The sequence below is a fragment of the Zeugodacus cucurbitae genome, chromosome 2 (assembly GCF_028554725.1).
Source record: "Zeugodacus cucurbitae isolate PBARC_wt_2022May chromosome 2, idZeuCucr1.2, whole genome shotgun sequence".
NCBI lineage: Eukaryota > Metazoa > Arthropoda > Insecta > Diptera > Tephritidae > Zeugodacus > Zeugodacus cucurbitae.
In genome coordinates this window covers 84,588,813-84,616,171 of record NC_071667.1, presented here as the reverse complement: position 1 = coordinate 84,616,171, position 27,359 = coordinate 84,588,813, and the positions used below count along the sequence as shown (strand labels likewise).

The 27,359-nt window shown below is 39.2% G+C and overlaps 2 protein-coding genes across 5 annotated transcripts in view; both read right to left on the bottom strand.

Moving 5' to 3' along the window:
• Nucleotides 1–609: 609 nt before the first annotated feature.
• On the bottom strand, nucleotides 610–17,654 carry LOC105218327 (retinol dehydrogenase 13). Its single transcript, XM_011193853.3, has 5 exons — nucleotides 16,752–17,654; nucleotides 11,122–11,765; nucleotides 10,541–10,604; nucleotides 1,395–1,541; nucleotides 610–932 (listed from the first exon to the last, which is right to left on the bottom strand). The coding sequence occupies exons 1-5, from the start codon at nucleotides 16,847–16,849 to the stop codon at nucleotides 686–688; spliced, it is 1,200 nt and encodes a 399-aa protein (XP_011192155.2). The 5' UTR covers nucleotides 16,850–17,654; the 3' UTR covers nucleotides 610–685.
• A 6,225-nt stretch (nucleotides 17,655–23,879) lies between these two features.
• The window catches only part of LOC105220723 (patj homolog), a 38,236-nt gene continuing 34,756 nt past the window's right edge, over nucleotides 23,880–27,359 (bottom strand). For all 4 annotated transcript variants that reach the window (XM_029044410.2, XM_029044412.2, XM_029044423.2 and 1 more), the window contains exon 3: nucleotides 23,880–27,161. The gene's annotated coding sequence lies outside the window, so the exon portion shown is untranslated. The remainder of the gene's footprint in view (nucleotides 27,162–27,359) is intronic.

The window sequence follows — 27,359 nt, the reverse complement described above, 5'->3', positions numbered from 1 at the left end:
ATTTTGGCATCCAAATTGCGAATTAATGGGGGAGAGAGAGTGTAATTGGTTACTTAAATTCGTATGCTCGCCGAATGGTTAACGAAAGGAAAATGAGAAAAAAAATATAAAAGCTTGTTATTTTCGGCAGGTAAAGTGATGAATCGAATTTGGCAGTCATTTTTTTTTGCAGCACGAGCTTTGGTAGTAGGAATGTTAAAGAGATTTGAAATTAAGTCATCTCAGCTCTTTCTTAGTAATTACATGATGAACTTAAGATATGAAGCTTTAGGGCTAGAAAACACACCACTTCTCTCTACATATACTAATTGTAGGAAAGATAGTGTTAGGTTAGATGTATTCTTCACCATTGACTTCTTTGATGGTTATGAAAGTCAGAAACAATTAATTTTTGAATCAGAAGAACACTTTTACCACCGTTGTTAGATTGTCTACTACATTTCTAGGAGTGAGTATATTAAAGCGAAATTAATTGTAATTTAAGAAGGCAACTTGAAACTCAAAAAGCCTCAAGAAGCTCAGAGATCGCGATAACGCAAAATAATAGTTTTTATGAGGTTTAAGAAATCCATAAAATGAAAACAGTTATCTTAATTAATTTATTTATAATTTCATTATTTTTATTGTAGTCTTTTTATGGATGTTTTTGTCACTCAACGTACATATTATATATTCAACAGCAATTTCAATGTCTTGCTTTTTGTTGCTTTCCACGTTGTTGTTTCTTTTTTGGCAGTTCCTGTTCCGGTTGTTTGATGCAGTTCTCTTCTGCTGGTTCGTGAGTTATTGCCAGCGGGGAAGTTTCGTTCTCAATATAATTTTCAATACTCAATTTGGTAACCTTTTCCAATTCCTTGATTGTCTGCATATATAATTTCTTCGCCAAAGCTATATCCCGGCCATGTAGTGACGATTGTGCTATTTCGCAATCACTAAAACAACAAAAGCAAAAGTAAAATAAAGAATGAATGAAATTTCCTGTTTGCAGGTTAAGGCAAAACTAAGTTCGTGAGGGCTGTGTGTGACCCACGTTGAGAAAATAAAATATACATTGCAACTGCAGTAAACATATCACTGCATGTGGGATAAACTAGTGGTTTTCTAATTTGATATTGAGGTGGGAGAACTTAACCTCAATTTGCGAAAAACATAAAGTTTTCGACAATGTTTTTAGAAAAGTTTGATATCAACTGGAGTTGCTCAAATTTCTGTTTGGTCGCTGCAACTAATTCTGACCAAATAGTGTGTCTATAGATCGTCTAATAGCTTTCAATGGTTTAAGCACTCAATATCATAAACAGAAAACTTCAACATTGTTGTAAAGCTTTTTGTTGCTGGGCATGTACGTGTCCTGAACTCACTTTCAAATCTGAAGGTATGAGACTAATACTTACTTGAAATACTCGCCGCTTACGTTCTTGAGCTTCGGATCGGTGGCTAGACGTATGGCGCATTGTGCACCCTCAAATGGATTCTTCATGAACAGCCACATCCACGGGAAGGTCATCAATTTTACACTAATGGCGGACATTAGCGGTGAACTGAAACGAAACGAAACCAGAAGAAATGAAATAAATGAACATGAATGCACGTGCAAAAGCAAAAACAAATGAAAATGGCGAAATTATACACAATATTTTTTTGTAAAATTTTCTTGGACTTTGTTCAAATGTGCCGGCAAGCACGTCGTTACAAGCAGGTGTAATGCACGTGTGAAATTTACAGCTATTCGAAAGCGACGTAACACGGACTAACTTTTGTGTGAGTGCGGTATGCAGTAGACTTAGCACTGAACTTTGCCTAATTAAATTCTAATTTCGGAAGTGAATCATGTACAGATAATCACTTAAGTGCTTTTCTTTGACGTTGTCTTCAGTTTTACCACAATTATCAACGAAACTATTCAGAGTTATGTCACGAGCTTTTTTTCATATCAAGTAATGATAAACCGAAGAGGGGTATATCCTTAGTCCGTAAAACAGCTCTATATTAGACACTTATTAACTGAACTCGCGAATTCCACTTCGCATATTAATTAAAACACTGACAATTTGTTTTTCAAAAGCAAAAAGACGCAACAACAAACTTAGTAAACATAATGACGAAAATATACGAGTTTTTACTCCTCGAAAAGTACGAGTAATGTGGTAAAAACTGCGATTGCATAGCCTACTTTTGGAATTATATGCGTGTACCACTAAGAAGATAAAGCAAACAACACAAAAAAAAACTGGGGCGACGAAAGGGAAACAACCGAAAGTTGCAACACAAAGGCTATGAATAAATTAACTTGAGAAATGTGCGGCCGAGGCTGAGGTATGGCACAAGCAGGCGGACCAGACTGGGGCACGAGAGGACATACCTAAGCAGCTACAACAACTTGGACAATGAGAAAAAACAGCAAGTGCAACTATTTTAAAATGCAGGAAAAGCAATAGACGAAATGCGGCAGAGAATGGTAATTAAATTTTAAAATGCGAAATTGAGTGACCTCTTGCGCCGCAAACTTACAGAAGGTCCAAGTCTAAGTTGGCAACACAGTGGTGGTGATATACTAAATAAACATATGCTAACTTTCCTAACTGGAATCACAATAATCTACAAAACAACTTTGAGTTAGAGAGACTTCCGAGTTACGGAAGGTAATTTGTATGAAGTTTGACTTATATTGCTAATTCAAGTGTTCTATTTATGGAGAACTTAGAGTTATGGGGTTTCAACTGTAAAACCAACATCGGTGGGTTTCTCAATTTCATAATAACCACCTTATACAGCTATTATGATTGTGGCATAAAAGTATCGTCTGATATTCTTAAAAGATTTTATATTCAGGAAGTAAGACAAAGTAGTGATAAACTCCAGAAATTGTTAGAGGTCGTGATGTCTTTTCCACAAAATAATGTCATTTCTGCCATACAAAGCCCTTAAAGTGCATCTTAAAGTCGTCGAGTTTGGGTTACATCAAGAACATAGGTTAGGTTTGGTTGGTAATTCTTTTGAGGTTAGGTTTTTGTTGAATCTTCGATCCCGCTGCTATATAATGTATGTATGTTATTGGCGTTCAACCGTTTAGCCGGTTATAGTCGAATCGATGAGAGCCCGTTACTCTTCTCTTTCCTTTGCAGTTCGGCGCCGGTTGGAGATTCCAAGTGTAACCAGGTCGCTCTCCACCACTCCAACGGAGTGGAGGCCTTCCCCTTCCTCGGTTTCCTCCAGCGGGTACTGCATCGAACACTTTCAGGGCTGGAGTGTTTTCGTTCATTCGGACAACATGACCTAGCCAGCGTAGCCGCTGTCTTTTTATTCGCTGAACTATGTCAATGTCGTCGTATAACTCGTACAGCTCATCGTTCCATCGTCTGCGGTATTCGCCGTTGCCAATGTTCAGAGGACCATAAATCTTGCGCAAAACCTTTCTCTCGAAAACCCCAAGAGTCGTCTCATCTGATGTTGACACCGTCCAAGCTTCTGCACCGTAAAGCAGGACGGGAATGATAAGCGACTTGTAGAGTTTGATTTTGGTTCGTCGAGAGAGAACTTTACTGTTCAATTGCCTACTCAGTCCAAAGTAGCATCTGTTGGCAAGAGTTATTCTGCGCTGGATTTCGAGGCTGACATTGTTAGTGTTGTTGATACTGGTACTATATAATGTACAGATGATAAATCTAAGATTTGTTTGAGGTTTTACAAAGCAGAAAAATAACTAAAAACTCCACCCTATATTCCATTCTCTTGTAGAAACAAAAGTCCTTTACACATGGCGAGATGTTAGAAAAGAGAGAGACACTTTATGCCATTTCCAAATATAATTTCCTGAAGCAAAAACTAACTCCAACACATCCACACATTGTGCTTTGCCCGCATATTGCATCTAAATATTTATAAGTATGTTCCAAAAAGTTCTGCAACTCCATGACCTATGACCGGTTATATACATTTAAATAAACTCCATAGGACAAATGTGAGTGACAATAAGTAAAGCAAACCCACAAACAACCGACAAACCAGACACCAGACAACGTCGTCGCATAAATGTAATGCCATAGAATGCCTCAACATCCTCAACATACCGCATGCCACATGCCACACGTCACACGCCACATGCCCGACATCGCTATTACTTGCAACAGCTGCTGTTGTCACTGCTGTTATTGTTGTCATTAGGACATGCGAGCATTGGCTTTAAAACACACACACATAAAAACGACCACAAATGCGCTTAGGCGCAACCATGAGGCAAATCTAGAAAGAGGAGCTTCACTACCCTCCACCCCCCACTCACTTCGGCATAGCGGCTGAGTGCGAGCACCGGGCGAGGGTTCACCGACTTTTCCACCATCCGCAAAATGTATAAATAAATAATTAATACGTTTATCTCTTTTTCATTTGCGCTTTTCCGTGACTGTCATTTTAACCGCTTTGTCTCGCACAAAAACACACGCACACACACGCGAGGCTACACACGAGCGGTTTAAACCTTTCGAGCAGCCAAGAGAGACCTGCTGCTTCCGCTCTTTTGTGCTATGCATTATATGCTGGTTGTTTTTGCTTTCATTTTTCTACTAATAATAATCACCATAAAAGCAGCGCTAAGCTTTACAAATGTTGCCACTTTCCTTTCAATCTTAAACCGCCTTCGCCCCCGCACTCCCACTTGCTGCGTTCGCCTATTCATTACACGAGTGTTGCAGCTCTTGGCTTTTTATAATTTTGCATTTGTTGTTGTTTGTTGCTGGTTGTTGTTTTTGTTTTTGTTTTCGGTGTTGGTGTTGGGGCTAAGTAAAGTTCACGTAACTCAAGCGTGATGGCAGCTGCTGTCGCTTTATGTGTCAATGCGACTGTGACTGTGTCTGCGTCTGTGTGGGTGCCTGCCTATGTGCTCCAGCCGCTAATAAAAGACTCTTAAACAACAACATAGACACCAGCTGCAGCAAAAAGGAAAACACGCTTTCTAAGTTTGCGAAAACAAAGAGGATAATGAATAGATATATGTAGTCCTTTATGCTGGTAGGCAACCAATAAAGATCATAGAAGAAGTAAGTCAACAAGACTGGCACAAAAGTGTTGCGGCAGTATGGATTTTGAGACACAACACTTATATACATACATATACACGATACACATATGCGTTCAAAAAATAATGGGAATTTTTGTTTTTTGAAAATAAAATATTTATCCCTTCGTCTACATTAATGTTTTCGTCTTCAAAATAGTCTCCATTCGATATGATGCACTTATGCCAACGCTTCTTCCGATATTCGAAACACTTCTTAAACTCGATTTTTGGAATAGCCTCTGAACAGAATAAAAAATGAAAGAAAAAAACAAAAACAAGAACAAACGTTAATTTCGGCTGTACCGAAGCTAATATACCCTTCACAGGTCATTTCTTTTAGTAACTATGTGTTTAAGCAAATCTAGAGACGTAAGAAAAAGTAAGTAAAGAAAAGAAAACATTTTACTAATCCTCTTTAGCCGGGTTGTTTGCTAACCTTAATGTTTCTAGGTTATATAGTTAACCGATCCGAACAATTTTTTCGGAGATTAAATTTTTTCTATGAGCAATAACTCATACCAAATTTCGTGAAGATATGTAGTAAAATGCGGAAGTTTTCCATACAAGCCCTTGATTCCGATCGTTCAGTTTGTATGACAGCTATATGATATAATGGCAGTTCTGACCAATGAGCAGCTACTTGAACAGAAAAAACATCTGCAAAATTTCAAAACGATATCTTAAAAACTGAAGGACAAGTTCGTATATATACAGGCAGACAGACAGACGGACGGACGGACATGGCTAAATCGACTCAGTTCAACATACTGATCATTTATATATATACTTTATAGGGCCTCCGACGCTTCCTTCTGGGTGTTACAAACTTCGTGACAAACTTAATATACCCTTTTCGTGGTATAAAAATTGACAATTAAACTCTCCAAACTCTAGAAATTTGAAATTTTAAAATTCCCGTTATTTTTTGAACACACCTCATATTTGCATGATACTTATATGTAAACAAGGAAGGATGAAAAATTAGAGACAAAATTCCATGAGTTAAAGCTCTTCATTTACTGAATATATAATTAGTTCCTGGAAGGAAAACCTAATCTTTGAGTATACGAAATTGAAAGGCAGATCTAGTGTTACCATGAAGTGGAGGAGTAGTTAATGCGATTAGAATAAAATATTAGAAGTGTGTTCTCAATATTTAAATTAATGGAAATTTTAAAAAATCTTTATACAAGTCATAGTCGCCACATCTGCTATTCTCAGCATTTCGCCAACGGAATGTTTCTATGTGAGATCCCCGACTTGTTACAAAGAGATTGAGAGAGAGTTCATTTGGAGTATTGAAACAAAAGTTCAACTCAATTGCTGGCTTTCACAAGCTATCTTTAATTATTTCAGTACTAAAAGACAAATTTTCTGTCATATTTTAGGTCTTAACCATCTCAATGAAAACTTAAAGCAACACTTTAATGTTTTGTGGTGTTGAAAATTACACTTTGAGTTGCCTTATTGCAACTCATGGTCATTACCAAATATATGAAATGTATCGTAAATGGCTTACAATATTCACAGGTGCTTAAAAATGTTTTTCTCACTTGCTTATTCAACTCGCCAGCTTCAGTGTCGGTAGCTGGCGCTATGATTTATACGCAGCAGGTTCGTTGCTTCAATAGTTGGTGGCAAAGTGAAGCAGATGTTGTATCTTGTACTCATGAATGCATATACATACATATGTATTTATAATATTTAAGTAAATATATGTATTAATGTAATCATACTGAAGGCTGGCAATCCAAAAGCGGCCTTCCATTTCACTTCTTTACTTGTTTTGGTGTTTGTGTGTGTGCGTGCGTTACTATGTAGTCTTGTCATGCGTTGCAAATTGTAATGACGCATGTTAACACTTTTCGTATTTTTTCCTTGCAACATGATAAATTGCTGCTTGTGACGAACGACACGCTTGGATTGCAAATTTTGACTAGCACTTAATCTTTTCGGGAGAAACTTTTCGCCCAAATTCTATAGGCATTCTTGTGCGCATAATAAGATACAGTTTTCGAAAACATTTATGCTAATAGCGTTATGTTTGCAAATACTGTGAGATTAAATGAGATTTCTCGGAAATGTGTTTCATACTTTTTCTTTGATTTTACTGATTACAATGGGAAGGTCTTCTTGAAAGAGATATTGGTTGAAAAACATTGCAGGATGGATTCATATGCCTCACTAGCTGTCGATTGCTTTGGATCATGAGGTCAAAATATTTACAACAACCACTTCCCTACCTAACTTGCTTTTTTAATTCAATAAAACTTGGATACTTGGGAGGTTCTCAAGCTGATCACTTGCCCATCTATTGGTACCGTTTATAACCTGTTTCAACTTCGAATGAGACCGAGGGACATTTAGGCTTATTGGAAAATATGTTTCAGCCCAAGAACTTTACATGCAAAACTCCGATCCAAACTAATTTCAACAAAAAGTTCTGATAAATTCGTTTAAATCCAGTGCTTTGCAACATATGCCAATAAAATATGAGATAATAAATTATTTTCAAATATTGGATATTAAATCGGAAATTCGCAATAATAAATTTCAACTCTATTTAGTTGCCAATCTTCATTGCATGCAACATCAATTCCATAAATATTGTAGAAAAAACGAGAGCTTAGAAGCTTGCATTGAGTTGTTTATCGAATATACATACATATACGAGATTTAATGGCGGAAAAATGTAGTGACTATGAGCCAGTAAGCTCTAGTATGTATGAGAGCACAAATCCAAAGCGGATACTCGTAAATTTTAGTTTGCACGCCTTTCCACTTTAAACCGTTCAATGAGTTGTCGATGCATTTTATTGCTTTCATATTTCAATTTCGACACCCTAAACATTAATGCGCAAAGATAAAATATTCATGAGCATTTGGTTGGCAACACATTTGCTTTGATGAGCATAAATAAATATTTATATTCCGTAAATAAAATATTTGCTCTCCTTTTAATTGGTGAAGCTTAAGCATTTCATAAATATTTTTGGAGACTTTAAAAAGCTTCTTAGCTTCATTATAGCATAGCAAAGAAACAAGCAGTGTCTTTAAAAAAATGTAATTATTCGACTCCCTGCATTCCAGTGAAAAACTCACTTATAAACAAAACCGCTTCTAACCAGCTTTCAGTAGCGAAAACAGCACCAGCTGTCTCATATGAGCACCATTAACGCTTACTTACACACGAAGCACATAAAGGACACACACCCACGTGCTAACGCAAGCTCAAAGTGTAAATGCGAATTTTCGGTGCATTCCACGGAATTTTAATTACTACGACGCTTGGAGTTGCTGTGATCGAAATCGCGCGCACTTTGTCGGAATGGCACAATAACCAGCTCATTGACGGACCGACAACAACAGCAGCAACGCCGCCAGTCATGCACCAACAACTGCAGCGACCGCGACGGAAGCGCCGAAAGCAATTTGCCGTGGTGTCGCTGGGCGCCCCAAACTGTGCTACAACCTCAGCGAGCGGCACCCGCATGTGTTGGCGGCACTGGTGCGTTAGGTGGATTGGCGTGTAAGGAAATGTTAAGAGCTTTGCTTGACACAAATTGTTTGCCACCCCGACGAAACTCGCGCCTTGAGCTTTCCGCCAGCTGACAGGCTGCGTCTTCCCCTCACGTTGTCTTCGGGATGCCTGTTTTGGCAAAGAGATTTATGCGCTGTCGGTTGTTTAATAAATATTCAGTTGACGGCGCAGGAACAACGCACTGCTAGAGCATCAACAACAACAACAATCATTAGAATGCATCCTCCACAGCAGTTGCTACTCGGAAGGCTCAAGCGCACAGGCAATTAAATGCAAATGCTCTGCCACGCACGTACACTTGGTCTCTGTGTATGTGTGTGTGTGTTTGTGTGTGCAGCTACATTTTAGATACAACTGTTAATCCTTTTTGGTGTTTTGCACACAATTTATGATTTCCTCATGCAGAGGGGTGCGCGTGGCGCTGCTTTTGGCTGCTTTCGGTTCGTTCATTTGATATTTACATAAAATCAAGAGATTGAAGTGCAAACTCATTGGGGTGTGATAAATTGTCTCGACTGTGTATGCTGAATGCCATTAAGGCGTTGCGAGTGGAGAATCTGCGTGTGTGGAATTTTATGGAATAATTATGAATACATGCAGTCATGAGTACGAGGGTCAGAAATCGTTTGCAGGCAAATTTAAATCTGTAAAATTCGAAATAATTTATTTCGTAAAATTGAGGTCCATTTCAGGAAACTTTCATGGAATGTAGCCAACCCAGATTTCTCAGCTTTTATGAAAAAGTATCTTCAATTTTTAGGAGGGGTTGATTTTCTATTCTCATGAACGGATACCGATCTCTCGACCTGATTATAAGAATTGATTAAATTGTCTTTTTGCTATTGAGAGCCAACATATGACTAGATCAAACGGCATGAAACCGAAAGCTAGGAAAACGGCTAAGGAAACAGGTCAACACTTACTATTGGGATCGGTATGAATTTCACTTCAATATTGTACAAAATAACTGGACAGGGTTGAACCGACCGAATTCTTTATAAGAGCGTTTAGAATATGTCGTACTCTATTTTAGTCTATATAATCGGATATAGTAGTACTCAAGAGGAACTCATCTCAAAATATAATATCAATCTTGAAGTCTATTGTATTTTTCCAAAAAATTATCTATTTAGTAGAGATGATAGGGTTGAGAAGTATGGCAAAGTCCTTTATTAACGAACTAACCTACATCCTATTGATCTCAAAGCAACAGATGGTGAATCCGATGGCGCAGTTCTTTGAGTTTCGGGGAGATAGATCATATGAAGTGGCCGAAAAAGTCGGCTACAATAATTGAAAAGTTTCCTTGAAACATTCTACAGAAGTCGAAGAGTCCTGTGATAGTACTAAAATGACGGTGGGGCTAAAGATTTCGTCAAGTGTAAGCTGTATGCAGGAAGGCGGGGTGTGATCATCTAGACAGAATAAGGTCGAATCAACTCGGTAGACATACTTTCGCCGAACCCAGCGAACTGGCCGACTCAAGAAAGTTATGAAAGACTCAAAGCGCTTTGTCGATAAATGAGGGTCGTCTTAATATATGTATAGTAGTAGCTATCCGCTGCGATCTAAACGTAAGATTAAGTCTTTCAACCGGATCTAAACTAACCGAATGATTATTTATTTTCAACAAGGAAGTTTGAACAATTTCTAGGTAGTTTCTACATTAATAAGTTTGAAATATAGTTTTTCACCAATTACATTATATTAGGTCGAATATGAGATTAGTTTCAATGTTTTAGTCAGTTTTTGTATATACGCGAAGCTACACCAGCCACCGTATTTAAACATTCAACATTCATTTTCTTCGTATAATAAATTAAATACACAAGCGTGCTTAATACACAAGCAACAAACAAAATCAATTAGCTTTTAGCAAAATAAAATAAAATAAAATAAGAAAAAAAAACGAAAATTATAATTAATTTGGAGGCTCAACTTACTTGCGTAAATGGCCCGTGCTGCGCACCAGCCCAGGTGTGCAACAATTGACCGTCAGTGGAGTGCCTGTGGAAACGAAATAAAGCATGTGAACAAGCCGACATCAACACAAAAGGAAGTGGCAATACAAAGCAGGCAAAGTAAAATGAAAATATGAAAAGCGCAAAAACGATTTAAACTCAATTAAAATCACTTTGGCAAAACGTCGTGTCGAAGTTACCAGCAAGGGCAACAAACAACACGCCCAGCCGAAATAAAACAAGCAAACAAAGGCAATAAAGAACAGCAACAGCAACAGCCATACAAAGAAGGAACAAGCGCCGGCAAGAGCTAAGCCAACAAGGTAACTGACTATGCAAATAGGGGGGCGCCCCACAAACCCGCACACCACAACACATAGGTTCGCGTTTTGCTGCTGTGGCGCAAGGCTGTGCGGCATTTTGCCAAACTTTCGCACAACAACACCAACATACATGCATGTTGTTGTATAGCACTTTGTGAAAATGTTCCATGAACCTTTTTGCTTGTAATACCGGCCCACCCGCTACCCCCACTACAATTGAGTGTGTATGTGTGCATTTACCTTTCATTTGGCGCGCCAACCAACGCGTTGCCAACAGCACGGCTAGCTTGGAGTGAGCGAAGGCGTCACGTGCATGGAACTTCACCGCCCAAGTGCCCACATTCAGCGGATCGTCGAAATCGATTTTGGCTGCGGCATGAGCGTGTGCCGTTACATTTATCACGCGCCCGCCGCTCGGTGAGCGTCGCAAGTGTGGCAGCAGCAGCTGCGTCAGCAGAAAGTGCGATAGATAATTCACCTGCAGATGCTCCTCGTAGCCGTCGATGGTGCGGCCGCCAAGTGAGCCGAATATAATGCCCGCATTGTTTATCAACACATCGATGCGCTCGAATTCGCCGGTGATGCGACGCGCAAACCGATGCACGCTTTCAAAGGAACGCAGGTCCAGATAGCGCGCCTCCACAAAGAACTCCGCCTCACCTTCACCTGGCAAGCCAATGCGTTGACAGGCCAGCTCGCGCTTAATAACCCGCGCCACACGTTCTGCCGCGGCCATGTTGCGGCAGGCCAACACAATGCGACCACCGCGCGCCGCCAACGCCTTGGCTATCTCCAGGCCGACGCCGCTATTCGCGCCCGTCACAATAACTATTTGATCGCGTATTTGATTGTCGTTGGGACAGCGTTGACCGCTCATCAGTGTGCTGCAAAGAGAAGTCGTGTTGTTATCGTATGTAATGTGTGTGTGTGCGTACGAGGCGAGGGGTGAGGGGGGAGTTGGGCATTTGCGATGTTGTGCAAATGCGGTGAATAGTTGGATCAACACAGCGCTTTAATTTGGTCAATGTGATGTTGTGCGGTTTGCCGCTGGAGTGCATTCCCATCGGCTGCCGTGTCACGCGCGCCACTGCGCCGCAATAAATTGCGTACATGCATGCGCGCACGCAACAGTGGAGGTGGCACGGCGTGAAATCGCTAATTAATGAACAGTTTGAACAATACACGTGACACATGCACACACACTCATGTCCACATCCGCATAGGCGTAATGGCGCCGCCTCCTCCAACCGCGGCGCCACACACACACGCACCGCGCTGCGCCGCTCTGCTGGGGTAAATGCAAGTTGCATGTCACATGTTGCGGCTTAGCAATTACATTGACATCCAGTCAGCCTTGTGTTTATTGTTTCAATTGTCCTCGCTGTGTGCTTTCTTCTGTGGTGTTAAGCTCAATTAACCTTCAAAGCTATCAATTGGATTTTCTGTTCTCACCGTAATGCTGCATTGAATTACTGAGTAATTCTGATTTATTTCACAACAACAATGACAACGCGTAGTTAAATATATGTTTTTACGATGCTGGAGGCAAAAAGCTCAGATTACCAGATTTTAAATTTATCAAATTAATGTTGTAAGCAACTGTCCATTATTATTTAAATATTGGATCTATAGTTATAGTTTATACTAGTTATCGAAATTGGTTGAACTGGATCATTTGAAATGCAGCGTAGGCGGAAAAATAGTGAGAACGTTTTGGGAATTTCAGAACGGAAATTTTTGGTTATGTGTTCCTAAAATCCTGAGAGTCCTTATAGATTACCAATTTTAACGACAATATCACAGAAAATTTGATTGTCAATGAAAAAACGGCATGTTAACACTGGAAGAATAACTAAGATTCTTAAGAACATCTCAACATATTAGGTTGTGGTTATGGAGCCCCGCTCCTCTTACTCAAATTCACTTTTTTTTAAGAATCGGGCGTTGTTGATGTTTGAGCGTCAGACAATATTCCCCAACTTTTTTTTCATAATAATGCCGAGTTGACAGTCTTCTTCTTCTTCTTAACTGGCGTAGAAACCGCTTACGCGGTTATAGCCGAGTCCACAACAGTGCGCCACGCATCTCTCCTTTTGGCGGTTTGGCGCCAATTGGTAATACCAAGTGAAGACAGGTCCTTCTCCACCTGGTCCTTCCAACGGAGTGGAGGTCTCCCTCTTCCTCGGCTTCCACCAGCGGGTACTGCATCGAAAACTTTCAGAGCTGGGGCACTTTCATCCATTCGAACAACATGACCCAGCCAGCGTAGCCGCTGTCTTTTTATTCGCTGGACTATGTCTATGTCGTCGAACAACACATACAGCTCATCATTCCATCTTCTGCGGTATTCGCCGTTGCCAATGTTTAAGGGACCGTAAATCTTCCGCAAAACCTTTCTCTCGAAAACTCCTAGTGCCGTCTCATCGGATGTTGACACCGTCCACGCTTCTGCACCATAAAGTAGGACGGGAATAATGAGGGACTTGTAGAGTTTAGTTTTTGTTCGTCGAGAGAGGACTTTACTTTTCAATTGCCTACTCAGTCCATAGTAGCACCTGTTGGCAAGAGTGATTCTGCGTTGGATTTCAAGGCTGACATTATTATCGGTGTTAATGTTGGTTCCTAGGTATACGAAATTATCTACAACTTCAAAGTTATGACTGTCAACAGTGACGTGGGAGCCAAGACGCGAATGCGCTGACTGTTTGTTTGATGACAGGAGATATTTCGTCTTGTCCTCGTTCACCACCAGACCCATTCGCTTCGCTTCCTTATCCAGGCGGGAAAAAGCAGAACTAACGGCGCGGGTGTTGTTTCCGATGATATCAATATCATCGGCATACGCCAGGAGCTGTACACTCTTGTAGAAGATTGTACCTTCTCTATTTAGCTCTGCAGCTCTTATAATTTTCTCCAGCATCAAGTTAAAGAAGTCGCACGATAGCGAGTCACCTTGTCTGAAACCTCGTTTGGTATCGAACGGCTCGGAGAGGTCCTTCCCGATCCTGACGGAGCTTTTGGTGTTGCTCAACGTCAACTTACACAGCCGTATTAGTTTTGCGGGGATACCAAATTCAGACATCGCGGCATAAAGGCAGCTCCTTTTCGTGCTGTCGAAAGCAGCTTTAAAGTCGACAAATAGATGGTGTGTGTCGATCCTTTTTTCACGGGTCTTCTCCAAGATTTGGCGCATGGTGAATATCTGGTCAGTTGTTGATTTTCCAGGTCTAAAGCCACACTGATAAGGTCCAATCAGTTTGTTGACGGTGGGCTTTAGTCTTTCACACAGTACGCTCGATAGAACCTTATAAGCGATGTTATGGAGGCTTATCCCACGATAGTTGGCGCAGATTGTGGGGTCTCCCTTTTTGTGGATTGGGCAGAGTACACTGAGATTCCAATCGTCGGGCATGCTTTCTTCCGACCATATTTCGCAAAGAAGCTGATGCATGCACCTTATCAGCTCTTCGCCGCCGTATTTGAATAGCTCGGCCGGCAATCCATCGGCCCCCGCCGCCTTGTTGTTCTTCAAGCGGGTAATTGCTATTCTAATTTCTTCACGGTCGGGCAATGGAACATCTGTTCCATCGTCGTCAATTGGGGAATCGGGTTCGCCATCTCCTGGTGTTGTACTTTCACTGCCATTCAGCAGGCTGGAGAAGTGCTCCCTCCACAAACACAGTATACTCTGGTCATCAACCACTAGATCACCGCTGGGGGTCCTACAGGAGTGTGCTCCGGTCTTGAAACCTTCAGTTAGTCGCCGGATCTTTTCGTAAAATTTTCGAGCATTACCCCTGTCGGCCAGCTTGTCAAGCTCTTCATACTCACGCATTTCTGCCTCTTTCTTTCTTTTTCTGCAAATGCGTCTCGCTTCCCTCTTCAGCTCTCGGTATCTTTCCCATCCCGCTCGTGTTGCGGTCGATCGCAACATTGCGAGGTAGGCACTCTGTTTTCTCTCCACAGCGAGACGACAATCCTCATCATACCAGCTGTTTTTTGGCTTTTCCGAAAGCCAATGGTTTCGGTTGCAGCTGTACGTAAGGAGTTTGATATGCCGTCCCACAGCTCCCTTATACCGAGATGCTGATGAGTGCTCTCAGAGAGCAGGAGTGCAAGTCGAGTAGAAAATCGTTCGGCTGTCGGTTGTGATTGCAGCTTCTCGATGTCGAACCTTCCTTGTGTTTGTTGACGTGTGCGCTTTTCTACACAGAGGCGGGTGCGTATCTTAGCTGCTACAAGATAGTGGTCCGAGTCGATGTTGGGACCGCGAAGCGTACGCACATCAAAAACACTGGAGACATGTCGTCCATCTATCACAACATGATCGATCTGGTTGCGAGTGATTCGATCCGGGGACAGCCAAGTAGCTTGATGGATTTTCTTATGCTGGAATCTAGTGCTACAGATGACCATATTTCGGGCCCCGGCGAAGTCGATCAGCCTCAGACCGTTTGGTGATGTTTCGTCATGGAGGCTGAATTTTCCGACTGTTGTGCCAAAGACACCTTCTTTACCCACCCTAGCGTTGAAATCGCCAAGCACGATTTTGACATCGTGGCGGGGGCAGCGCTCATAGGTACGTTCTAGGCGCTCATAGAAGGTATCTTTGGTCACATCGTCCTTCTCTTCCGTCGGGGCGTGGGCGCAAATCAGCGATATGTTGAAGAACCTCGCTTTGATGCGGATTGTGGCTAGACGTTCATCCACCGGAGTGAATGCCAGGACTCGACGACGGAGTCTCTCTCCCACCACGAATCCCACACCGAATTTGCGCTCCTTTATATGGCCGCTGTAGTAGATGTCACAAGGACCCACCTTCTTCCGTCCTTGTCCCGTCCATCGCATTTCTTGGATTGCGGTGATGTCAGCCTTTACTCTTACGAGGACATCAACCAGCTGGGCAGAGGCACCTTCCCAATTAAGGGTCCGGACATTCCAGGTGCATGCCCTTAAATCATAGTCCTTTATACGTTTGCCGTGGTCGTCATCAAAAGGGGGGTTTCTCATCCGAGGCCTGTGTTTCTTATTCACTGGTTATTCGTTTTTATGTGGTGGGTCCCAAGCCCTACGCACAACCGCATAAGCGGGATTCGCCTTCTCACTTTAGCTCGCTTCCAGACGGATGTCTGTTGGCTACCCAGAGGATACTTGGTCTAAGACCGGAAGTTGTGAGCTGCTTGAGCCACATGTAAAAGAATCGTTCCTGGCCACTCCCAAGTGAATGGCAGTCAGAAACTTTCCTCACTTACGTGAACTTCTACATATGACTCCATCCTTGACAGTCTTAGACGGATTAAAATCCGGGTCCGTTCTGGTTACTTAGACCCTACCCGACTGGTCTATGGAATTATTTGTAAATACATATTGAAACCTCTCATAGCAAACCAAAAATAAACTGCGAATGGACCTAAATCTCCTGAAAGTATTTGGAACCCTAATATTGCTGTACAACTGAATAAGTTCACGTTCTGGTACGTCTATCGATTTACTGGATTTTTCACGCAAAATGTGTCAGAGTTGGTATGCAGAGTTGTTCAAATTTTACATTGAAAACCTTCGGATAAAATATTTTACAATGGACACTGGTGAGTTAGGTGTTCACTTCACACATACAAGTATATTGATTGATTTAATCGTGCCGAAATCGCATAACTCTTTTTAATATAAAAATCCACACATGACTGCCAAGCTGTTCAATTTATTCCAACCACACCGCAGCACCCTCCTCTCCCTCCTGTTGCGCTGGAAAAAACCTGATGAATTTTGCATATGAACATTGTTGAAAGTCATCGAGGCAATTATTTATTTTGAATAGCTGGGGAAAATTGTGCACGCCGGTGGCTCTGGCTTCAGTTTCACACACTTACCGCACCATTATAACGACACCGAACACCGCTGCGGCGATGGTCGGCCACCAGGTTTTGAATGGGTCAGCATTTTCGAAAAGGGACAACAGTTTATCCATTTTTGCGCTGTTGTGGCACTTTTGCCGCGTGGTCGCCTACACGAGTATACACACGGTTGTACTGCGAATGCAAAAACAAAAAGAACGAAAGCAGGAAAAAATGCGTACACGTTTGCAGCGCGGCGTTATTGCGTTAGTAAATCCTTGTGTTGCACAATACTCATTCCGTTTTATGGCGTACTCGTCGAGCGCCTGTCGCTAGGATATGTTGTTAGCGGAATTCCCGCACGTATGCCCGCACGCACGCACTGAAATGAAGAAATGCGTGGTTAATACCAGCCTTGGGTTCGACAGGATTGCGCACGATAAGCGCCGCTGTACAATGAAATGTTATGAAATATTATTGTTTTATTGTTTTTTTTTTTGCTATTGGAATTGCTTTTCCGTTTTATCACACTTGATCGATACGGTGCGCCTCGATTCACGCGCACGCAACGAATGAGCGCACAAAACCCCAGCCAACTACGCGTCACCCCACCGAGAGCCCAGTTCGGAGCACGCTAAATTGTGAATTCCCCTCGATTTTGTGGTTGAATGGAATTTATGTGCTCGTTGACCAACGTCAGCATGCCCGCTTAGCGCGCAAACCGCCACCAGCACAGTGACATAGGAGGGATATTAAGTCGGAAAAACTGCCGTGTAATAGTGCAGTTCCCACATAGTTAAAGTGAGTCAAATGAAGTGCAGCGATAATGAGGTCAAACAACTTTTTACTTCCTGAGTTGCAAGTGTGAATTACAATTTTTCTAATCTAATCAAAAATATAACACACCATGCGGCGTTGAGTTTAGTCGCTCGAAGCTCATTCCACCCCGCATAATAGGGTGCGTGATAGGCAGACTTACACTACAATCATAACCAATCATTCCATTTTATGCATTTGCATGACTGTATTGTTCATGATTCTCCAATCATCCGCCCGCAGTAGATTCTTCATACGACAATTTCATTTTCAATTGACATTCCCACTACAACCTCAAATCCAAGCGACGCTGCTGCTAGCATTGCGCCCCAAAGCGTTAGCAGGCGTGAGCGTTGCGGAAATGCATCAGTCAAAGAGCTGAACTGGGGGAGCACCCATGCACCTTCATTCACTTGACATGGAGCAGTCAGCGCTAGAAAGTAGAAACGACGGCAATTGAATTTAAATGAAGTGTTTAGCAAAGCGACTGGCAAAAGCCAGTGAGGCAGACATGTGTATAGAGGCACTGTCAAACGAACCATCTAATACCATGACACTCACTGCAATAGTTCTATTTAACTCAGATTCAATGAGAATCCATTGCACTGTTCTCAGGCGCACATGAGATTTTGTGGCTACCCAATGGATTTTCAAATAGGTGAGCTTCTAATACTAGAATATATGTATTTACAGCTAAAATTAGTTCTTTTCAAAATGTTTTTCTTCGAGAGATTTTATGAATTATTTTTTCAAGAGAGGGATCGTTATTTAGGCTTCTCTGTTTTATTGATCTATAAACAATAATCTCGATTATACGCTACCTCTAAAAGGTATTTGTGTTGTTATATTGATATGTATATCTGTCGAGTATTCTCATTCATCGGAAGAAATCATCTAATCGTCTAATATACTGCATACTTCCACATTCGAACCCTGTAGTATACACTCTACTTCTTGGTCTTCACAAACTGTCAACACATGACGGCGCAGCGAACCATCCTTACTCTCGCCTCAATGCATTTTGTCTCGTTTGATTGCGATTCCAGTGCGTTTCGCCAATCTTTTGTATTGCATCGCGCGTATTGAATATCCAATGCATTATGACGATATTGCCGATACTGATAGCTCTGCCATTGCCACTGCGATGAGATTGCATATGAAATGGCGCTGCGAATGGCTGTAGGAGTAATGCAAAACATGTGCTCGAGTGACAAAGCTGTTGTCTCTCACATTAAAAAAACAACAAAAAATTAAATCTAGAAAATGCGACAAATACAGCAAGAGGAACGTTGTAATATATCTAGAATATGTTTGGTTTATGATGGTAACTCAGCAGCATATGTTACAAAGGGGCACATTTAATTTTTACATCCGGTCTGTCAATTGACTTGGGTCTGCAACTATCGGCACACAGAGCGTGTTCTAATGTTCTCATATGTATGTAGGTATGATTCCAGCGGTCTCACAGCTAGCGTGCTTCATATATGTTATTATTATATATAGTCAGGCTTATGACTATGTTTATAAACTGCTCAAATCTGAGATTGAGAGAGATTTAGCAATGCTGGAGACTGATTAATGGGAAGAGATTTTTGAACTCTGAACATATTATTGACACAGTAAACTCCCAAAAATTATGCAAAGTATTTTTTTCATTATCTTAGATACATTTTGTACCTAGCTGGACATATATATGTATACATACATACATATGTATGTACTTCCCGTTTCTTGCGTGGGTTCATTTAAAAAAGTAAAATGCAGAAAATTCGAGCATGAAATTATATTTTATTTGTAATGAGCTAAATCTTGGTTACGGCCTGTAGTCTTTGTCCGATGAAGATAGCGGAATAAAACTTTACCCAATATCGATAACGATTACAGGAAACTGAAGTCTCATAACGGAAGCGGATATGATACAAAACGAAGTATTCTATGAACAGGAAACATTTATGTTAAGCCCTGAAGCTGACGCCGTTTCCGTCACTAAGCACTTTCTGGAGAAGGGACGTTTCCTGTCCAATTGGCACTTTTGTCATTTTGACGCCCTCTTTATATCGAACATCCGTTTCCGCTAAAATATTTCCGGTTGCTTCGTTTCCGGTTCCAGCACATCATTTACATATCTGGTTCCATCGGTTATCCCATATCTTGTTTCTGTTGGCTCATTCCGTTTCCACATCCAGTTTCAGTAACCAATATTCAGCCACCCCATTTCCGGTTCCGGCAATATCGTTATCCATATCCCTTTCCGGATGCCCCATTTCCGGTTCCGGTGACATCACCCCATGACCCCGCCCAGATCACGTGATGTCACATCAAGGTCACGTGATATTTTTGTTTACATTTTTGAATGAGGTCAATGACCCCACCCTGATCACGTGAGGTCATTTCAAGGTCACGTGATATTTTTGTTTATAGGTCATTGACCCTGCCCAGATCACGTGATGGCAATTAAAGGTCACGTGATATTTTTGTTTACATTTTTGAATGAGGTCAATGACCCCACCCTGATCACGTGATGGCAATTCAAGGTCACGTGATATTTTTGTTTACATTTCTGAATGAGGTCAATGACCCCACCCTGATCACGTGAGGTCATTTCAAGGTCACGTGATATTTTTGTTTATAGGTCATTGACCCTGCCCAGATCACGTGATGGCAATTCAAGGTCACGTGATATTTTTGTTTACATTTTTGAATGAGGTCAATGACCCCACCCTGATCACGTGATGACAATTCAAGGTCACGTGATATTTTTCTTTACATTTTTGAGTGAGGTCATTTCAAGGTCACGTGATATTTTTGTTTACATTTTTGAGTGAGGTCAATGACCCCACTCTGATCACGTGATGTCACATCAAGGTCACTTGATATTTTTGTTTACAGGTCATTTCAAGGTCACGTGATATTTTTGTTATAGGTCATTGAACTGCCCAGACCACGTGATGGCAATTCAAGGTCACGTGAAATTTTTGTTTACATTTTTGAGTGTGGTCTTTGGTGTCCGATGTCTTTCCATCGGATTATGAAGTGAGCTTGAATATTTCTAATATTTTGATTATTTTCAGTTTCAGATTAAGATTCTCCATCACGGAATCTTTTTGATACCCTCACCTGAGAACTATTTCCAGAAAGTTTAGATTATATAAATATAGCCTCTGTTACTCGAGGTGAATGTAGCTTTCGAATGGTGAAAGAATTTTTGAAATCGGCACAGTAGTTTTTGAGCTTATTCATTACAAACATACATACAAATCTTTCCTCTTTGTAATAGTAGTATAGATTATAGATTTTGTGAAATTTCCAATAGATTTATCTTTTTATGCGTTTGTATGCCATTTTTCTGGATTGCATTGTTAGTTTTTTCATCAATTTCACTTAAAACTAATTAATTAGACGACTAATCCACTACAGAGTTATAATAATGCCAATTAAAATTGTTCAGTGGATTTTCCGCTATATATGTTAACTCTTTGAACTATTTTTTAATTAAATTGCATACAAAAAAGCAAAAATTTTAATGGAGAAATTGCGCAAATCGAACGACATTTGCATAATTAAATTAGAAAAAATTTGAGCACAAAATGTAATTAAATTTGTCGTAAACAAATTGCAACGTACTTAAACCCACAATGCTTTTGATAATGTAAAATTATTTGAAAGTAAAGACAACTCAGTAAGTAGGGTAATATTTTCTAACTAAATTTTTGTTTAAATTTCGTTGCAGTTTATGGGCACGTGTCATAAACAATTTTAAATATTTTTAATTAATTTCACTAGTGGCGCAGAAGAACTCTTTAATTTTGCAATTTCAGCGTGTAAACAAGAGCAATGTAATATGTCAGCATTTTTGACAGCAGAATACGGAAAAATAAACACTAGCAAATTTGTGTGTAGCTGTATAATTACAAGTACATTGGGGTGACTCTTTTAGAAAATCACCAAAATGGATTTCTAAATTTCTGTAGAAGATTGCGTTAGGTATGTGTAGAGTGAACTATTTCAAATAAATATTGGTGTAGACACAATCAATGAGAACACTCTATAATTCTTTTTTTTTCACACAGTTATGGAGATATATTCAGGCTGAAAATTTAGGAATACAATTCGAAAAATATTTTATTTTATTACTAGCAGACCCGGCCACACGTTTTTGTGGCTAAGGTATACATTAAATTAGTAAGTTTTTCAATATAGTGAAAAAATTCTTATGCATAAAGACGAAAACGTTATAGCCGGTAAATTTGACAATCATTTTCATAGTTTGTTAAATCTTGCATTTTTTAATCTTATATTTAAGTATGAAACAAATGAGTAAATACAAAATTGTCTCAATCTTGGCTTCGATGACGATATTGATTACCTTCTTCAGTCAGTCTTGTTATATTGCAAAGTCGAGGTTGATTTATGTTACGCAGCATTATGACAACTCACACTACTTTTAATTGCAAAATGAGTGGTGATAGTACAGACAACTTTAAATAGTCTGTGGGATAATTGACTACATCATCCTGGTTTGTAGCTATGTCAACTCTCCTGGAACGAAATCCTAAATTGTCGCATTAAGATCATCGACATCTTTGTTTTTTGCCACCAATATAGGTCATTCAATTGGTCATTTATGGTTATCATATTGTGGGTCATGTCAGGAAAAACTCGACGAATAAGTTTCTGTTTCTAGTAAATGAAGTGAAAGATATCTGTTGGAAATGTTATTAATGCATCGAGGTGTCAACTACGAGCCTTCCATTTCCAACTGCTTTTACAATCGCAATTTGATATTGGTGCAAAATCACTCGTATGTTAGTAGTTAATTAGCGATTCTTTATGTGTCCCTACAAATTAGATGATTTTAGGCATGCGATTAGTTCGGCAGCAATAGTTGATCCAGGAATAATTGGAAGAGTCTGGCGTAAATCACATGCCAACAGAATCATGGCTCCATCAAAAACGTTTTGGTTGTCGCGTAAATCTTTTGAAGTCCTGTGCAGTGCCCCTAGCGACTTCTTGAATATCTGCAAAATCTTTCCCCTATTTCCGTTAACCATGGAGGTGCAAATGAGTGAAATTGGTTCAGTAATTATATCAGCCCTCTTATACTATATATACCATAAATTGCGAGAGTATAAAATGTTCGGTTGCACCTGAACTTAGCCATTTCTTATTTTTTACATTTTTTTCGCCTATCGACAAAACCTTATACAATTGAACAATGACAAAAATATTTTAACAAAGCAACAATGACAACCTTCAAAATATTATTTTTTTGTTTTATTTTTTTTATATTTTTGTTGTCAACTTGAATAAAATTCTCTTATTATTATCTTCCTCGCAATTTTTCCATATTTTCTTACTTTCTAATATTTTCCTGGCCTTCCACGAATATTTCAAGTCTAAAATTAGCCAGATCGGTTTGGCCGTTCCCGACTTTTTGCGAGACTAACGAACAAACATTCATTTTTATGTCTATAGAATACAAATTGTTTGTATGGGAGATTAGAAAAGTGTGGATTTTTTTTTTTGATATCTCTCTGATTTTTAATGATATCTCTCCGTATGAACCATCCTTGTACTTCAGGGAACATTGTAAAAAAAGAATTAGCGAAATCGGTTCACCTGTTCTCGAGTTATGCGCTTAGCAACGCATTTTGCGATTCATTTTTATATTATAGATTTTATAACAATCAATATTTATCCTCTCAGCCCAGAGTGGAAAATACTTACTGCGACTACTGGTAACGAAGTTGATTTGAAAATTGTGTCTTTTCGCACAGGAGTTAATTGATGAAATAACCGACCTTTGCTCGATTAAAGCGCTGATTTGCATCGATAATCCTTAATCCAATACTAATGGAGTTGAAACTGGAATGCAACTCTACGGGTTGTTGTCCACGCTATAAATTAGGGTATTCTGGGTATTAGAAAATAATAATCTGCTGATGAAACTTACCAACTTCTTTTGGATAGCAAAAAAAAAGTATAACCGATCGTTAAACGAGTACTCTTTATGAATGGTGAAAAAATATTGGTTATTCAATTATAATCTTAATTTATTCAATTAATTCAATTATTTTAAGGTATTTTAAGGGTAAATTGGGGATACTTACGACATATCATGAGGGACTATAGCACAACTTCATACAGCAGATAATCAGTTTTGCTGTGAAAATCGAACTCGAAAATACTCTCGCTGCTATGCACTGTCTACTCACCCTAATGATAATATCATTCTCGTATACCCGCTGCCACTTCGTTTCTGCTGTGTGCGGAAACGCCTCGCAATGTGCGCGACAATTTAATTAACGAAAATGGTTTTATTAAATTAAATCAACAACAACAACAAAATTTAATTTTCATTTTACCAATCACTATTTATTTGAATTAGTTCATTCATAGGCTAACTGTAGTAAGCTATTTGGTATGTACGCGTGTGTGAATATGTGATTGTGTGTGAGTTTTTAATGAGAGTATGTGTGCGTGAGTGTGTTTGTGATTATGCAGATGTTGTGTATATGTATGTTTGAAGAGCGCTGAAAAACGCATTTCAATTAATTATCAATCCATATTATACAAGTGTTTTTGTTGTTGTTTTCGCATTATTTAACTATATTTTTTATAAATTAGTTTTTCTTTAATAAATTTTAGACATATTTAAAATTAGTATCACTAGTAAGCTTCTCTTGCAACTCAGTTGTGTTTCTTTCATAGATTTGTTACTTTCATTTGTCATCTTAAACAGTGTTTTTTTACAGTTAGAGCTACCGCTTTTGCTTCATACGTTGCCACCAGATTGAATTACTTTAATATGTTTCTAGTAGGAATTATTGGAGAAATGTGTTAATTCAAGTTTGTGTGTATTTATGTTGCATGCAAAGTGATTTAGCGGTGTTTTCTTTCAATTTATTTTTTTCTTTTTTGTTTTTATTAAATTTTATTTTTTTTTTCGTGAAGCGAGCTTTTCGACATGTTCTTAATCATACGCTATTCTTCTTGTCTACATACGAGTGTGTTCGCTTATGTACGTATTTAACAGTTAATCATAAGTTGTATTTGCTTGTGCCGTTCACACGTGTGTTCTGTTTGTGCTCCCCATTTTCCATTTATTTAACTACGAGTATGTACGAGTAAGTTTACTATAAAGTATTGCATTGATTTTATGTAATCATGTTTCAATTATGCTACGCATTTCCGCTTCAATTCAAACTATTTGCTTTAAATATGCAAATCAGCGGCGCTTCCTCCTCGTTGAAAGCACCTAATCATTTACATATACATATATATGTTTAAATATTTACCTAAACTTTTTATTAATTAATAGTTGGTATAGCTTGATTAATTTTGTTTATATTACAATCGAATAGTTTTACACACTTGTTATCTACAAGGCAATGCAATTAGTTAGACTATAATGTACACAAGTATGTATGTATGTATATAATGTGGCTAGAAAATTGTTTCTAAATTTAGTATTGAATTTCGTTTATTATCGGATGATGAAAATAGCAATGTAAATAATTATAGTAATTTATAAATTTCAACAACAACTATTTACAGTTATGTGTAAGATATACCCTATTAGTCCTGCAACCCCTTGATTTGATATGCATTCATCCAAACATATGTATGTAGAAGTATTCTTAAATCACTCTAGATCATTTGAAATTTGGGAAGCCGAAAAAGAGCCAGACGATGAAAATATATAGCTGAAATTCGAGCTGTGGAGGAGGAAAATGATTCGCCAGTTTCTAATAAGATAATGGTTCTCTAAATTCATATTAAAGAAGTCTTGAGGTTGTCTAAGGAGATTTTAAAGCGGTACGGTACTAAGATACTGGTTTTCTACCATTAGCTAAAGATAGTTTCTCTAATAGTCTAAGTGTAATGGCTTGGAATAACTTTTGGAATCAATTGATGGTTCCTCTATATGGGTAAATGTGAAAACAAAGTAGAAAATATTATTTTAAATTCGAGTTTATACTACAAGGAACTGAGGACTATGATTTAGAGGGTGTGAGAGTACTATTATGTTGAGGAGAAATATAAAGGAATCTTTTTTAATAATAACCACGGTAGTGAAATCATTCTCAAATAAATAGAGAAAAATTATTTTATTTACAAATGGTCTTCATGGTTCCAGAATTAGTATGGTTACTCAGGAAAATGTGAAATATAAATCAAAAAGTATGAGTAATGTTTTAAGCGTAAACAGAGTTTCCATATTTAAATTTTTCTATTACAAAGTCTCCTATAATCATTAAAATATCGAAACAATTATGAAACAGAAACCTAGAGCTAAACTTAAATCTAATTTCTATGTGCTTAACAACCTTGTAATTTTTTATAATTTTATTATTAAACTTTATGTGTCTCTTCTCGGTTGACGATCCAACTGCCCAAGCAAAGGATGATCCAACAAACTGTGCTAACTATCGCGGAATCGGCCTTTTGAATATGACTGCCAAGGTTAAGCGAGCGTATTGTGCGTTCGGTTAAGACCCATCCTCAGCGAACTGGTTGGCACTTTTTTGTGGCTTTAGTACTTGATAGCAGATATTTGTCCGATATTACCTATCACAATGAGTTCAGCTAGATTAGGGTAAGATCCATCTGACCGATATGACATTAAACCTGGGTTCAATTGTGACACGCTGAAGACAGTAATATCCGCTGGAGAACTAAACAGGCTTCAGATCTTGAGATTTTAAATCTTCGAATGTGAATGAGTAAGCCTGAATTGGGTTTGAAATAGGAAACAATTTCGTTTGTTTCGAAATAATCTTAGAAACCCACATACGAAATGTACAGTTCTTAATGATGCTCCTTATAATACCATATAAGGGAAAACGACAATATCCGGACTAAGTGACAGGTTCTCCGATAGTTTGGCTGTATAGGATAAACTGTTCGAATGGATGTACAGTTTCTAGCTGTGAATGCTTTCGGTTTGCATTGAAAAATATTCCCTCTGAGTTGGGGAGCACAAGAAGAATTTTAGTTCTAATTAAAAATAATACATTCAATATTTATTTATTTGAAACTATAAAAGAAACTTATTTAAATGAGTTAGGCGTTTAGGTTAGAAATTAGGGGCACTGATTGAAATAATAAAGGTAGATAGGTTAATGGGGTAACAATTCAGAATTTTTTTTATAAATGTATGGAAACATATTCATTTCGGTAGGGTGCGCAATGTTTTGATTGAGTTCATTGTCTTTGATGCTAACTGTGCTGATTTTTTTAGACAGTTGCGAACCTAGTATAGCATATTTGTTAGAATTTTTATAACTTTTGTTCGCTAACAACTAATTACTTATCACTAATCCTTACAAATACATACAGACTAATTTTGTTAAGTAATTTCTTGGGCTAACAAAATATTTACAGCACTTTAGAGATTCGCTTCGCTTCGTTCGTCGGCAGCAGCGGCGGCAGCAACCACCAAAGTTGCCACCTCCAACCACATCCCACTGCACTACCCTCCGCACACTGCCACGAACCGCTTCGCAGTCGGCTCCATTGCCATTTGAATGTGAGATGCTTGCATTCTCGGTATAATCGCGTGGTGAAGTGAACTCATCCGGGCGCATGGTGGCGTCGTGACTTAAATTTGCGAAAATGCGATGAAATCTGCAAAACAAAAACAAACAAACACACACACATAAATAAGTGGCGTGAGCTAAGAGAAAAGCGAAAACAACAACAACAAAAAAATACAACAAAATTAAAACAAATACCGAGATAAGATAAGTTGCTATTGACTGGGAGGGAAGATAAAAGGTGAAGCGAAGCTCGGATATACCGGAGCATTGGCGGGGATGGTGAGGT